This window comes from Gymnogyps californianus, chromosome 3 (assembly GCF_018139145.2).
Source record: "Gymnogyps californianus isolate 813 chromosome 3, ASM1813914v2, whole genome shotgun sequence".
NCBI classification, from domain to species: domain Eukaryota; kingdom Metazoa; phylum Chordata; class Aves; order Accipitriformes; family Cathartidae; genus Gymnogyps; species Gymnogyps californianus.
Window position 1 is genome coordinate 66744968 of NC_059473.1, and position 13894 is coordinate 66758861.

The 13894-nt window shown below is 40.3% G+C and overlaps 1 protein-coding gene across 1 annotated transcript in view; it reads left to right on the forward strand.

Moving 5' to 3' along the window:
- The first annotated feature begins 3507 nt into the window (after positions 1 to 3507).
- SAMD3 (sterile alpha motif domain containing 3) overlaps positions 3508 to 13894 on the forward strand; it is a 41074-nt gene continuing 30687 nt past the window's right edge. The window contains exons 1-3 of the mRNA XM_050894699.1: positions 3508 to 3586; positions 4335 to 4524; positions 8589 to 8699. Of these exons, the coding sequence (XP_050750656.1) occupies positions 3508 to 3586; positions 4335 to 4524; positions 8589 to 8699 (380 nt within the window). The remainder of the gene's footprint in view (positions 3587 to 4334; positions 4525 to 8588; positions 8700 to 13894) is intronic.

Below are 13894 nucleotides of genomic sequence, written 5' to 3' on the forward strand. Positions count from 1 at the left end.
AGTGGGACAGCTCATTTTTCCAGTAGCACTGTAGATAGTACAGATGAAAATATTTTTAAAGCTCATACAGTAAAAACTTGGATGCTAGAAACGGCATATTTAATCAGAAGCACATATATTAATGAAAGAGTTGATTTTTTATAATATTCTTCAGAGTTAATTCCTGCAGCAGAGGAATTTGTCTGCTTGATAAGCTCAATAGACGGGCATGTTCAGAACCCTTGATACTCCCCTTAACTCTGATCAAGGTTTAGAAGGGCTGTCTGGCTTGTTCTCCTTTATCTACAGCTGATTAATGGTTGTGCATGTTTTCTTCCTAGATCTTGTATAGCCTTACTCTTAGCTGATAGAGGTTTTCTCTTGCATCTGCTGTGCATTTGTATGTCTCCTGATCTTGCAGTTGCATGTGTCTTACTCTACAATAGCATAGAAATGAGAACTGAAATGTCCACTTTAAGATTTGCTCCTACATTGGTATTGAATTTTCTTTCCCTCCCCTCACATTGCTTCTTTCGGCCATCTCTGTGACCATTCAGTGCAATGCTTCATGCTAGCGTGTGCCTGATAAATGTCAGCAATAAGTTGTTGGCATTTGCTTCGGTGGGTGGGGAGGGTGACAGAAGTGCTCTCTTGGAGTATTTCCCTATATGTTATTGAAAGGGTTTGTGGACAACTGATGTTCTTTTCATGATAACTCAGCACTGGATCCAAGACGACATATTCTGCCTTCTATAAAGTCGCTTGAATATATTTTTAATTATTTAAAAAATAAGTTGGTAGTAAGCGGAAAGAAAATAATAAAGTCTCTGTAATGCGTGCAAACACAAAACCAAATTAGGAGAGCATCAAAAAAATGCACACAGGATACTTTGCTTATATCTTTGGTATGTACCAATTCCTACTCATCACCCTTGCAACTTTGAGACCTGGCCCTGTACAAAATGCGCCACATAGCTGTGATGTGTAGATGTGGACACATCACATTCCTCACTCTTGTACTAAAATGTACTAAAATTAACCTTAATTCTGACCTCAGTGACATCCACATAGAGGCCTGTTAAAGGCTGTTGTATTTGTAGTCTGTGATGCCATAGACTCTCTCACAAGTCAACATGTAAAGTAGATATAACAACTCACTTTTCCTGTCTAAAATGTTTTGACATGTAGGTTTATTCATTTAGAAGTGTCACTTCAAGTTGATAGTAGCTCATTATATGTTCTCGTAAAACAAGCTGCCTGGTAAATTAGTGCACGTGCAGTATGGATCTGCCAGCACAGGCGTGCTGGTCAGGAACCTCATCTCTTGCTGTTGTGTAACCAACTACATCAGCAGAAATCTGTGCCATAGATAATTTCCTCTAATGTTGTTTGCTAAAATACTGTCTCTCTTTAAAATGTTGCCATTGTTGGTCTTTTGTTGTTCTGACTCTTAAGAGTTGATTGAAGAATATAAATATTCACACTGAGCACAGGGAACCCTTCACTGGATAGTCTTTTGATGCTACTGTAATAAATAGAATCATTAATGAAAACAAATATCAGCATCCATGCTCAGTGTTTCTCGTTGCCTCCATAATGCTGATGTGCTCTTTTCCTAGCTCCTTTATCTATAGTATATGCAAGTAAGTGAAATCACTTTTGAGAAGCATTTCAAAGTATTTATGTGTACTGACCCTTAATACATATAATCTGATTTTTTTAAAACAGCCTCTAAACTTCATCACTTCCTTCCCCCCAAAAAGTGTACAGCCTGCATTTCTATGTGCAAATGGACATTTTGCTGTAGAGTTAGCCACGCAGGGCTAAATGTGCATATTGTTGTGCATGGCTGTAGTTCGCCTGACACTTTTGGAAACGTTGGTATCTGCCTGTCTGCTTTAGCAGGACTGTTCTAGGATGCTAGTCTTCTTATAGGATGAAGCAGTGACCTTTCCACCATTTTAATGTATCTCTCTACTTTTACACTGCTTGGTTGATAAGGCAAGTATCTTTCTGCTTTGCATTCGGTTTTATCTTTCAAGTTTTTGGAGCCTTTTTTTTTGCCCTACTCTTTGCAAGGAAGTAAGAAGTGTGACAGGAAGGTGTGATTTTTAATTTACACCAGAGTTCTCAACAAATAATGACTTTTCACACCCTGTTATTGCTGCTTAGCCTGGGGGAGGAGTTGTATGGCTACTGTTGTCATATCAAATTAAATCCACTCATGTAATTCAGGAAGACATTCCTCTTAAACTTAACCCTTTTAAGTTGCTGGAGTCTACTGGCACAAAAGCAGAAGCTGAAGTGCATCTGTTTGGGGGATCTCTGCTGTTGAAGGATGGAAACAGAAAAGTTTTTACTCAAGGACGGTGTGCCTTTTTTTTGTAGTGCAGTGGACCAGATCCTGATGAGTTTTGTGTGGGTGAATCCTCATGTTAGCCTGGAGTTCACGGCAGGCTCAGGGTACGTGCGTGGATGTATTTTAAGAAAGGAAGTGTTTGGCCAACGATGCTAGACACTCGTGTTCTCATCCGGAAAAGCTTGCTTGAATAATTTCCTCTAACGCTGTTTGCTGTGAATTGCAAGCATGGTCGTGGAGCACTTGGTGCTTCTTTATGTAGTAGAGCTAAAACACATTAATAAGAAAATCACCCTCGGAGAGAGTTTTCTGCTGTCAAAGAGTTGGCAGAGTAGGACAAGCTTTGTCTTTACAAATAATCTTCTCTTGAGGAGGTAGCTGTTGATTTTGGTATGCGACGTACCCCCCTCGTCATTCAAGCCAGTCCTTCGGCGAGGGGGCACACGGTCCATGCTGGATTGATTCACCCGGGGGTCGGGGTCGGGGTCCGCGCCCCGGCCCGCCGGCCCCGCCGGCCCCCGGGGACCGGCTCCCGGCTCCCGGCGCTCCTCCTTCCCAGGGCGCCCGCTGCATCTTCCCAGGGAGGGCTGGAGCCTGAAGGATGGGACTAGCAAGTAACGGGGGGGGGTAGTCTCCTCCCCTCCCCTCCATTTTCCAGGAGCTTTATTGCCCCTAATTGTTGGTAATTGAGGGTTAAGTATTTGCTTGAGTACCTGCTTGGTGGTGGAGAGAGGGTTAAGGTGCTTGATTTACTATAAACATATATGTGACAGACTGATGGTGGTTTGTTGGGTTTTTTTTTTCTTTCTGTAAAATGTCAGCCATTTCCTGATGAGCGTGGTGGTGGTGAATTTCACACCTTTTTTCTCCTCTGTGTGGAAACCTGGGTGTTAATGGTACTGGAGCAGGTCGTGTTTTATAAGGAATGAGGCTGTCTCTTAGAGCAGAGGGAAAGCAGGAAAGGGAGAGGAGGTGAAGAAAGGGATCCAAGGAAGCTGCTACTTGCAACAGGCATTAGTTGAATTATTTTGCACTATTTTTATTCGGAGCATGTAAATGTAACATTATTTGCTAAGTGCATTTTTTTTCCTATGAAATGTTGGAGTTCAGTATGAAAATAATCCTCTCTCTTCATTTCACAGCAAAATTTAGCATTGCAACACCTGAAGATGGAAAGTTGGTCCGTTGATCAAGTCTGCAACTGGTTGAGACAGAGAAATTTAGGAGAACTAGTTCCTAAGTTTCGTGGTAAGCATTTTTGTTGTTTGCGTGGGGTTTGTTTAGTATTTCTTTCTGTACATTTCATTGGCACTGCCTACCTTGTTTTGGGGACGTGTATATATATGCTAACTTCAGACTTTTATAGAAATGTATTAGGGTGAGAACTGACATAGATCTGATAAATCAAAATACGTGTGCAGATTTATTATGAAGTCTCTGAGAAATGCTAGGGGGTGAGATTAAGCCTGCATATAAATAGATACACCTTCTCGCATCAGAGCTGGCAGTTTAACAGGCTTGACAGGGCCTATTTTATATTGTATAAATCTTTTGAAATAATGCAGCTGTAGTGTGTAAATGTTTTATGTCTGAATATATAAACACTCTGCAAAAGAGTGCATGAGAAACTGTTATGTGAACAGGCTATTTGTTGTGTGCTCTCTTAAAAAGCTTTCTTTAACAAAGTAACAGTCTGCTGTGGTCTAAGCAAGGCCTGATTTAAAGCATTAAAATAGTCAGCTCACTGCTTCTGTATATTTCAGACTTGGCTTTTTGTCAGGGGAAGGTATCTGGCCAGTGACTAGAACTCCCGGCACTGCTTGGGAAAGGACAGTAGCTAAAACATCATCTTTTTAGCAGATGAAGATGACCATCAGCAGTAGAAAGCATCCTTGCCTTTGCCCTGTCCTCCATCCCCATGTTTTTAGGCATAGAGAATGTTACTGTAACTATAAAGTTATTTTACAGTAATTCTTTAATCCCCTTCAATCTGCAGAAGAAGAAGTGAGTGGAGCAGCTCTTCTGGCTCTTAATGATCGTATGGTGCAGCAGCTGGTGAAGAAGATTGGGCACCAGGCAGTGCTGATGGACCTGATTAATAAATACCAGCAACAAAAACGTGGGCTAGAATCCCTTACACACTGTTGTGAAACAGCTTCTCCAAAATTCCCACAAGTCATCAGTGGGTGAGTTTGTACATGGCACAGAAAATATCAGTCTGGGTATAGTTGTATTCTTTTCATAGCATTGTAAAACTGGCATTTACTAGCTCTACAGCTGTAAGTTGTAACTGTTCTTTGTACTTTGAATATCTCTAATAACATGTCCAATGCAAAATAAGGTTATTACCTTGTGGTTTTAAACAGGGCATCAATTCCTGAACAACACCAGTAACTAATTTAAACTTCGCTTCATTTCCGGTTGTAGGACCTAGTTTTCATTTGGATGAAGCATCGTCAAAATTTCACTATAGCTAAAATTTTCTGTATTTGCAATATTAAGCTTTTGAAGCACTTTTAAATGTTTGCAAGCCTTGGAGTAAAATCATGATTTAGCCAGAGATAGTGTTTGTGTCACAGGTGTATTTAAATTCAGTCTCTCAAAGGAAGCTCTGAATTTGATCTAGGTGTAAGCATTTAATAATCCCACTGTGTGGAACTAGATAGACTTTTAGAAAACGAATTCCACAGAGATTGTCTTCAATGAGCATGTTCTGGCTCTTGGTGGAGCGGGGTTTCTTTTTTGTTTGTTTGGGGTTTCTTTGGGGGGTGGGCACAGAAGTTGGTTGGTTGTGGGGTTTTTTGGTTGGGGTTTTTGGGTTGGTTGGTTTAGTTTGGTCCCCCCCATCCCTCCCCTCCATTCTGATCTATTCTAAGTCTTGCAGGGTTATTTTTTGTGGATGTCTTGGCTGAGGAGAGACATCCTGAGCTCTCGGAGTAGTCTCTTCTAAGCCCAAGAATCCTGACAGTAGAGAATGGCTTGCCATGGATGCAAAACGCTCTTTTTTTGAAGGAAAGGACTCTAGCACTAAGCCTGCGTTGGTACACAGGAGTAGCCCAGTAGGAGTAGATCTGTAGAGCATTGTCTGTAGCATTTGCCTTCATCTAAAAGGAGTCCAGGTTGTGCACTCTGAGATGACTCCACAGTGCCAACCAAAGCATGGTAAATGGTGATGATTGGATTACTTCCAACCAAATTGCACTCATGAGCAGAATTAAACTGCTCATGTAGATACATCCTCTTGTTCTTGTGGAAGTATTTATGAAACCCCTTGGGTAAATGGTCTTGCATCATTGGAGGGAAGGGGGGGTGCAGGAAGAAGAAAATGTCACCGCATGTATGATTTATCATAGACCTGAAGTATGCAATCACAGCCAGTCTCGGTTCTCGCACCAGGGTCCTGCCTCACTTGATTTATAGGAAGCTCCCTCTTTGGAGATAGAGCAGGTGTCTGCTGTGAAGAAGAGTACTGTATGTGGGCCCTGTACTTCATCCGAAGTGTGATAGATACGTTATGATTTCAGCAGGGGATTTCAGAAGAAGAAAACCTGTTCTTACGTTTAGGGCAGTTTGAATGCTGCTTTGGATATTTAGATTTCATCCTTGACTTTGTCAGGGATGTTTGGCTAGACTGTGTCTCAGATGTGACTGTTCCCTGTGAACTTCAAGTCCTGCAAGTCAGGCCTTACTGTCTCACAAAGAGCATGCAGTTGCAGTAGTGTGGGAGCGCAGCTTTTCTGTGAAGTTCTGCAGACTCCAAAAAAATCAAATGCTGAAAATCTCAAATATTAGTGAATATAATTTACCTTAAAATCTTTCCCTACCTAGTCTTCTTGCCTGGAAATAAGATGCTGGTATTCCTCTATATACAGGGAAGTTAGGTAAATAAGCTGCTGTTTCTGAAACATTTTGTCTGTCAGAGTCAAGGACCACAAAGTAAAACTCAAGCACGTTTAAGAAATACATTCAGTCATGTATTTTAGGATGAGTGAAAAATCAAGATATTCTATGCAGTTTGGGGTATAGAATGATGAAAAGTTCCTGCAGTAAAAACAGTATTTTATTATAAAACTAAAAGCTGTATACTTATATGCAGGTAGCTGTAACTGTTACTTCTTAGCTCTGGAGTGCTTGTCTTAGTCATGTAGTTTGAAATTATTTTGTCTGTTCGGTACATCTTAAACAAAGTCCTCTAACAATAATTTCTTTTGACCTAATTCAGGTACTCATGACTAGAATAAAGTATATGAGACACTCTTTTTCAAGTAATGTAATAAAATTATTTTCTTTGTAAGCTACTTTGACACAGAGGAACAGAATGTGACAAAACCAAAAATTCATAGATCCACAATATACGTGAAGTGAACTTACGTTTTCTCTGTTGCTCAGCGATGTTAGGCTGAATTGCAGTCTTGTTCGTGTGAGCAAAGTCACCGCACTAAGGTTCACCGTTAGTAGCAACTGTAGCTAGGTGCGTGGTCCTGCAGCAGCAGGAGACAACTGTGAAAACTGAGTCTGCATGTTCCTAGCCTTCTCCTGCGGTGCTTGAGCCCAGGTGAAAACCAACCACCTTTTCTGTTTTGCAGAATTATTTCTCAGTCAGGCTGGTTCCCAGAACTATCTCACCCTGCGAGTACCAGGGCCAGGGCAGAGAAGGCATTGCTCAGCCCCAGGGCAGGGGAGAAAGCAGCACCATAGCCATCTCCTTCTGGGTCAGCTGAAACAGCTGTGGAGCTTCCAAGAGCTGTCAGCAGTATTTCCCTCGTATTTCTCACATGAATGCTATCCCCAGTGCTTGTTGGTGCACTCCTGGCTGGCCACCTCTTTATCCTGGTGTCCTTAGCATGTCTTCTAACTGCGTGTGAATTGTGTTCTGCTCACCTCTGTGCTAGGAACAGAAATAAAGTCGTTGGTTGGACATGGAGTTTTGAGTATGGTAGGTGAACACTTTCTGTGTGGAAGTAATGGACTTGTGAAAGGACACCGAATGTGACTTACATCTCCAGTGGTTTGGAATAGGACGCGGAAATAGCATCTTGTGTCTGTTGCTGATAATGTGGAAGCGCTCTGGGTCATGAGGTAGAAACTGTGTTTATATGCATATGAGGAGCTCACACAGATGTTACAAGGTAAATGTCAAGATGCTTTTCAATTCCAAGATCGATTGTTTCTAGGAGCCACATAGAGAACATACTGGATTTTTCTGGTTTTAACTGGATAGCTGAAAAATATGTATTGATTCATGAAAAGGGGAAACTCCCCTTATAAACTTTGCAAATGTTAATGTCACTTCCAATAATAGCCGTTCATGTATGAGTGCAGCTGAGGCTGGAACAGTTTATTAAGCATCTTTGGAGTTCAGAGGTTCTGAAAAGATGAGGTACAGAAAGGAAGTTAGCCCTGCCCCACCCCCCCGCCTCCCGTCCCCAAAAAATGGTTGATGACTGCCATGAATTCTTGGCAGCATAACAGTAGCCCCTATCTTAGCTCTGCCTTTCCCCCAGTGCAGGGTAAAACTGTTGATGTTGGCTTCTACCAACAAAAGGAGAAGAAGAAATAACAGGAAAATGAGGAGGGAGAGAGGTGGACGCAAAGGTTAAATGGAAAGCAGTGGTTTGGACTAGCAGATAGATAGCAAAGCGGGTATCTGGAGTTTTTGGTGCTAGTGACAGGCTAGAGTTGGAGCAAATAACCAGGAACAGCGGGATGTGAGACCAGGTGGCATTTGAGGATCTTCTCGAGTGGTTGGAGTAATGCAAAGCTAACCTGAAGGTTCAAGATGGACTTAACCTCTAGAAAAAACAAGCGTTCAAGGTTCTAGTTGAATAGAAACTGCCTTACAATACTGTGTAAATCGCTCTTTCACCCCACCCCTTGCATATTGTAACGGTTAGTTATTCCCAGAGATTAGGAGATGCCAGGCTATGGGAGATGGCAGTTATCCTGCAACCCTGAGAAGGTTTATTTTCTTGGGTTTTGTAACTGTGTAGTAATTAGAATATCATTAGGCAGTATTATTTACAGTTTTCTTTTTGACTCGGCAGAGTTTGATAATTGAACTGAGAGATTGATTAAGAGACATCAGCATCCCATAAAGTCATGACTATTCGATATGCTAATTTTTCTCCTTTTCTATTTCTGCCACTGGTATTTTAGAACCCTAAAATAAGGGTTTTCTATAAGCTGCACAAAACCTGACAGTGAAAATCTTTTTTTTTTTTTCTTTCCCCCTTTTTTTTTTTTCTTTCAGGGCTACTCACAGACAAATGTTAAATTCTTCTGGTCCTGTGGAGCAGAAAAAATATCTGTGCTCAACTGAAAATGAAGAAGGACTAATTGATCACAGAGTGCTAAAGCAAAAGTGAGTTTATAATGCATTTACTAAATATTCCTTACCTTTTGAAAATGACATAAATACTTCTTTTTGCTCTGTTAAGACTAAACAGATACTTTATAAAAAGTGATCCTAATTATTGGAGCTCAGGTTCAGATATATCCAGCTATATTTAGAAAACAGCAGGAGCAGAAATTTATTAGGATTTAACTGAGTGAAATAGTCTAATGGTGTTTTTTCTGCCCTCCATCTTCAGTCCTTGCTTACTATCATCTCATTTGTTACCTCATGCAGAAAGCAAGATACAGGTTTGTCTTTATTTGTCTAGTTTTTTAAAATCCTTTTTTACAGATGTGTTTTCAATAGTAATCTGATAAATTAATCATTACAGGGTGGAATATGGCTATAAAAAAAAATCGTGTGCTTGAGGCACCTTAAATATAGCACTTGGGAAGGTAGGCATGCTGATTCCATTTGCACGCTCATTTTCCTTGGGTATCAAAATGAGTCTCCCTAAAAGCTGGAGGCAAGACGGATGGTGGTGTTTGGGGTTTTTTTTTCCTTTTTTTCCTACACGTGCTTTTCTACTTTGAGATGAGCAGTTAGTGTTGGGCGAGAGTCCTGTTCCTCTTTCAAGGCAATTGTTTTTCTTGTTTGCGAAGCTTTGTCTGCTCATTATCCCCCTTAATTCCCGCCTGCTATAATTCCGCCTCGCCTCCCCCCCCCCCCCCCCCCCCCCCCCCCCGTTACCATTCTCACCCATAGACGTGACTGATGGCTTCACCATTCTGAGATAAGGGGTGATCTTCCTGCAAAAATGTCTATTTTATCACTTGAAAAAAGTAACAAGGAGTTAGGGATAAGGCTATCTAGGAACAGAGGAGAGGGCTGAGTGAATCACATAGTTAATGCTTTTAAAATAAAGTCCTGCTACGAGCTTCAAAAGAACGAAATAAAAAACCCAAACCCAAAGATCCTGTCAGCATTGTTACCAATGAAACAAACCCAAATCACTTAAACCCTCAGAATAAACAATTAAAATGGTCTTGCAATAATAGTTTTTAGCCTGTACTTCTAAAGGATGCTTATTTTTAATTAATGATGAGTAATTTGCCTTGTGCTGTATAAAGAGTTTTAAATGGGTTGTGTGAATCAGCATAACCCAGAATAGGCTGGCTTTAGGAAATGTTCTCAGCAAATGTTGTCAGCAGTAGCTTTCAAAGGCCCATAATGGCCTGTTAAGGGAAAGGGACTGCAAAAGAGCAGTGCCAATTCACCTTGGGGCAGAGAAGCAGAAGGGGAGGGAAGTCTGCTTCTGTAAATGGAAGTGCCCCTTCTCGGTGAAGTAGTAGATGCCCTAAAAGTCAGTGGAGCTGTGATAATTTGTAGTCTTGAAGGCCTGAGTAAATTTTATGAGGGTTTCTCTTTAAAGGTCAGATGAGAAGCTGGCAAATGTCTTTCTCAGAAACAGCCGTTTTAACTGACTTAGGATGGAACTGAGCAGCCCTTGCATCCATTAGCTGCTGCACTGGGTTCATCCCAAGCTAAATACTATTTTTGGAGGTGAATGCTCTTGTTTAGATATGTCTATGGCATGACCCACAGCAATAAATGCAGTATTATAGAGGTTAGGTTTGAATTAATTTTTTTCTTCTTCTTCCTGCCTTCCTCTCCCTACAGTACTCACTTATTGCATTTTCAACAACAGAAAATTTTTATGTTTTATATGCTTGAGGGGATTATGCCAGCTATAAGCAGGTTGTGAAGGGTTGAACAAGAAATTTGATTATGGGAATAGGAAAAGTTGCTTTGACTATAATATAATCATAGACTCTTAGCTGAGAGTATAAAAGTAACCCCCCTGTCTATTCTGCTAATATACTTACTTTGAAAGCTGGATTGGTTGGTTGGTTTGTTTTTCACTCAGGTTACAGTCTATGGATTTATGTGCCATGGTGAAAAGTGGTTTTTCACATCAGATTAATGGTGGCTATTTTTTGTGTTTTGGCATGTTAATTGATATTTCTGTTAGATCAACTAGTGGATTTTTTCCATTGTTTTAAATTTGGAATGTTTGAAGTCTGTGCATTTGTTTCTCTCCCCTAGTCTCTCATCTTAACTAATGGGGAAAGGGGAGCTGTAGTAATATAGGGAGGTGGTTCTGCAAATAAAACACTCTGGACTGTCTTATTCTGAGTAAGAAGGAGGGTAGGTACCCATTTCTCATCAGCCAGGCCAGATTTGGAAGTTCAACTAAGAACAATGACAACTTCCACTCCTCCTTAGTGGGTGTTCCCACCTTACTCGCTTATTTGGCAGCAAAGCGGCTCATATAAGCCCTTCTAGAGTCAGTTCTGCCAGGGGTTAGTTTAATTCAGTGGGGTTGGTTTAAATGTGCCGTTCACATGATTGATATTTGGCCAGGGTTACACTTGTAGCCTCTTGTCTCCTCATTCATTTCATCCAGTCTGAAAAAGAACTTAAAATTTTGTGGATTGGGTTTGTGGTGGTTTTTTGTTTGTTTGTTTTTTCCCCAAAAGACCCATGCAACCACAGCTTCAATAACTGGCATGGTTTTGCTTGAAATGAATTTGTGGGCGCTTTTATGGATTATTAGCACTGGTGAATTGGCTCAAAGTTTCTTTTGTATGTTTCCTGTGTAGATAGTCCTAACAACTGTGTTAAATACAGTCTTCTGTATTACTAAATATTACAAAAATGTCAAAGAATATTGTTTAAACACAAAAATAAAGAGTAAGTGCATGCAGCAGTTGTATAATTTTATTTTTCTTGTATTGAAATTGTGCATATGTATAACCGGATGAGGTTTGCAGGTTACCTCAGTAGAGTAACTTTTTGCTGGCAACTGCAGAAGTAAAAACAGCCAGTCTTTTTGTTAATCTCCCAAGAAGATTAATCTTGAAGCAGTGCTTTTCTGTGAAGACAATAAGATAGCTACAGAGGACGATTCAGTAAATACATTTCCCCTATACCTGCTTTTCTGTATCGGAGTACCAGCAGTCTGATGGCTCCTGGCAGCCTGGTGTTTATCTTGTTGCTAGGACAGAGGCTGTCATTACTTGTAAATACCTGATGCTGCTGTGAAAAACCAACCTTTTATTGGTTGGTTTATATGTTCTGTCTGCCTTTCCTCAAGGTGTTTATCAAATGATGTCCCTAATGTATCCCTTTTCCAGTGTTCCCAATATGATGGTCCAGCTGTTTTCCTTTGAGTGATGTCCTGATACAGGTTTACTTGTACATTCTTTCTCTAAAAACGTGTTCTGTAGCTCTTGAGTGTTGTGTAACAGATTTACTGTCTGAATGCCTGAATTTGCTCAGGGCAGGCTTATGTGCACAAGCAGCATAACAGATCTCCTGGCCAGCCTTGAACTTCTCTATTTGCTATGAATTTGGAAGATGTGGTCACTGCTTAACTAAACCTTGCCTGCCGCAAGCCCTCTTGAGGTTGGGCACTCGCCAGCGTGCACTAGTGCAACGTTTGAACTAGTAACACCCCACTGATAGGGACTGGAGGTGAGCAGAACACGGAGCTGCGTTAATGATGCTGTACATCTCCTTAGCTAGGGCAGTCTCGCATCTAGTTCAGTCGGACTGCAGGCAACTTCACTGACTACCAGGTAGCTGCATCTGAAGTGTGTTTTAGTTTTGACACGTCGTTCTGCTAATGATCTTTATAGAGCTCCTTCCTGTGCTTCCCCATTACCCATACATCAGTATTGTTGGGCTGTGTTTAATGTGTTTTATCAGAAACACACTTATGCTTGTGCTTTTAAAAAGAAGAAAAGAAAAAAAAAAGAAAGAAAAAGAGAGAGAGTAGCTAGCCTGAAAAATTGTCTCTTAGTCAATTATTTCAGATTATTTCACTCCCTTTACACAAGAGAGCAAATATTACTTTTATATGTATACATATATACACATATGCAACTATAGCCTTACAAAGAAAATCTCAGCTGGACTGTGCGTTTTTATATATAAACTTAAGAGTTTCTTAGTTTCTATGCAGAAACCTTATTGTTGATATCATCAGAACATCAGAATTATTTCTAGTACATGTGATGACCTTTTTTCAATTAGTTCATATGGACATGAAAAGCAACCATAAAAAAACTATATGTGAAGTCTTTGATAATGGTCAATAGTAGATGAAAAGAAGTACTGTCTGTCTGTTTTGTTCAGAACTACAGACATCAGATGCGTCCTCTGATTATACCTTTTCAAGAACTAATGTTTAGGGATTCCAAAACCATAAATTGCCTCTAGCCCATTAATTTTAACAATGATTGAGCGAATCTTTCTTCTATGAATTTGTCTCAATACTTCTGAAGTTATTTATTGTTTCAATAGTAGATTCGCATGTTGAATGATGTATCATAACAGAAAAATAATTTCTTTTTTATTTTGATGATTCCTGATAATTTCACTTCAATCGTTATTCCATCTTCATAAAAACTGTTATATCTGTGGGCTTTGGTTTGTGTAGGGTTTGGGGCAGATTCTTTAAATTTAGGTTTTCAATTTATGTGGTTGCGACAATCTCTGCCACTTTTTTTTTAAGTCAGCATTTCATGTCTCTGTCATTGCAGCAGGAAACTTAAGAATACTAACTTAAATTAAAAAAACCCTAGAAGACTCACAATAATATTTTCTCTGTGCTTGTTGCCTCAATGTTTTGGAAGTCAAGGCAACTGGACTCACGGTTTTGGAGCACTTGAGGTCAGCAGAGCTGAATTTACTGATATGGTGCTGTGAGTCTTCCACGAAAGTCTGCAGGAAAAAAAAATTGTTAAATCTCCTTTATTCCACACCAGACATAAGCCAAGTCTTACAAATGACTTGCAGGAGATACTAACTGCATTGCCTTGTTAAGGTCTAGGAAAGTCATAAAAACAACAACAAAACCCCAAATACATAAAATTCTTTGGATACAGTATAACACATCTTACATGGGTGAATGCAGATAAACCCTGTTTCTTTAAAATGGCCTGATATAGCTGGCAGTTCTGTCAGTCAGATTCCCCAAGGAGCATTTTCTCTCCCCCCATCTGTAACCTACAGCTGCTGCCCTCACATGAGATGGAAGTGCAGAGCCTTCACTTACGTGATGCAGCTCCTCAGAATGGAAACTGTCAAAAAATCTTGACTCCCTGTAGGAGAAGGTTGTGTCTGCATCTCACAAACTTTTTTTAAAGCTGATTAAT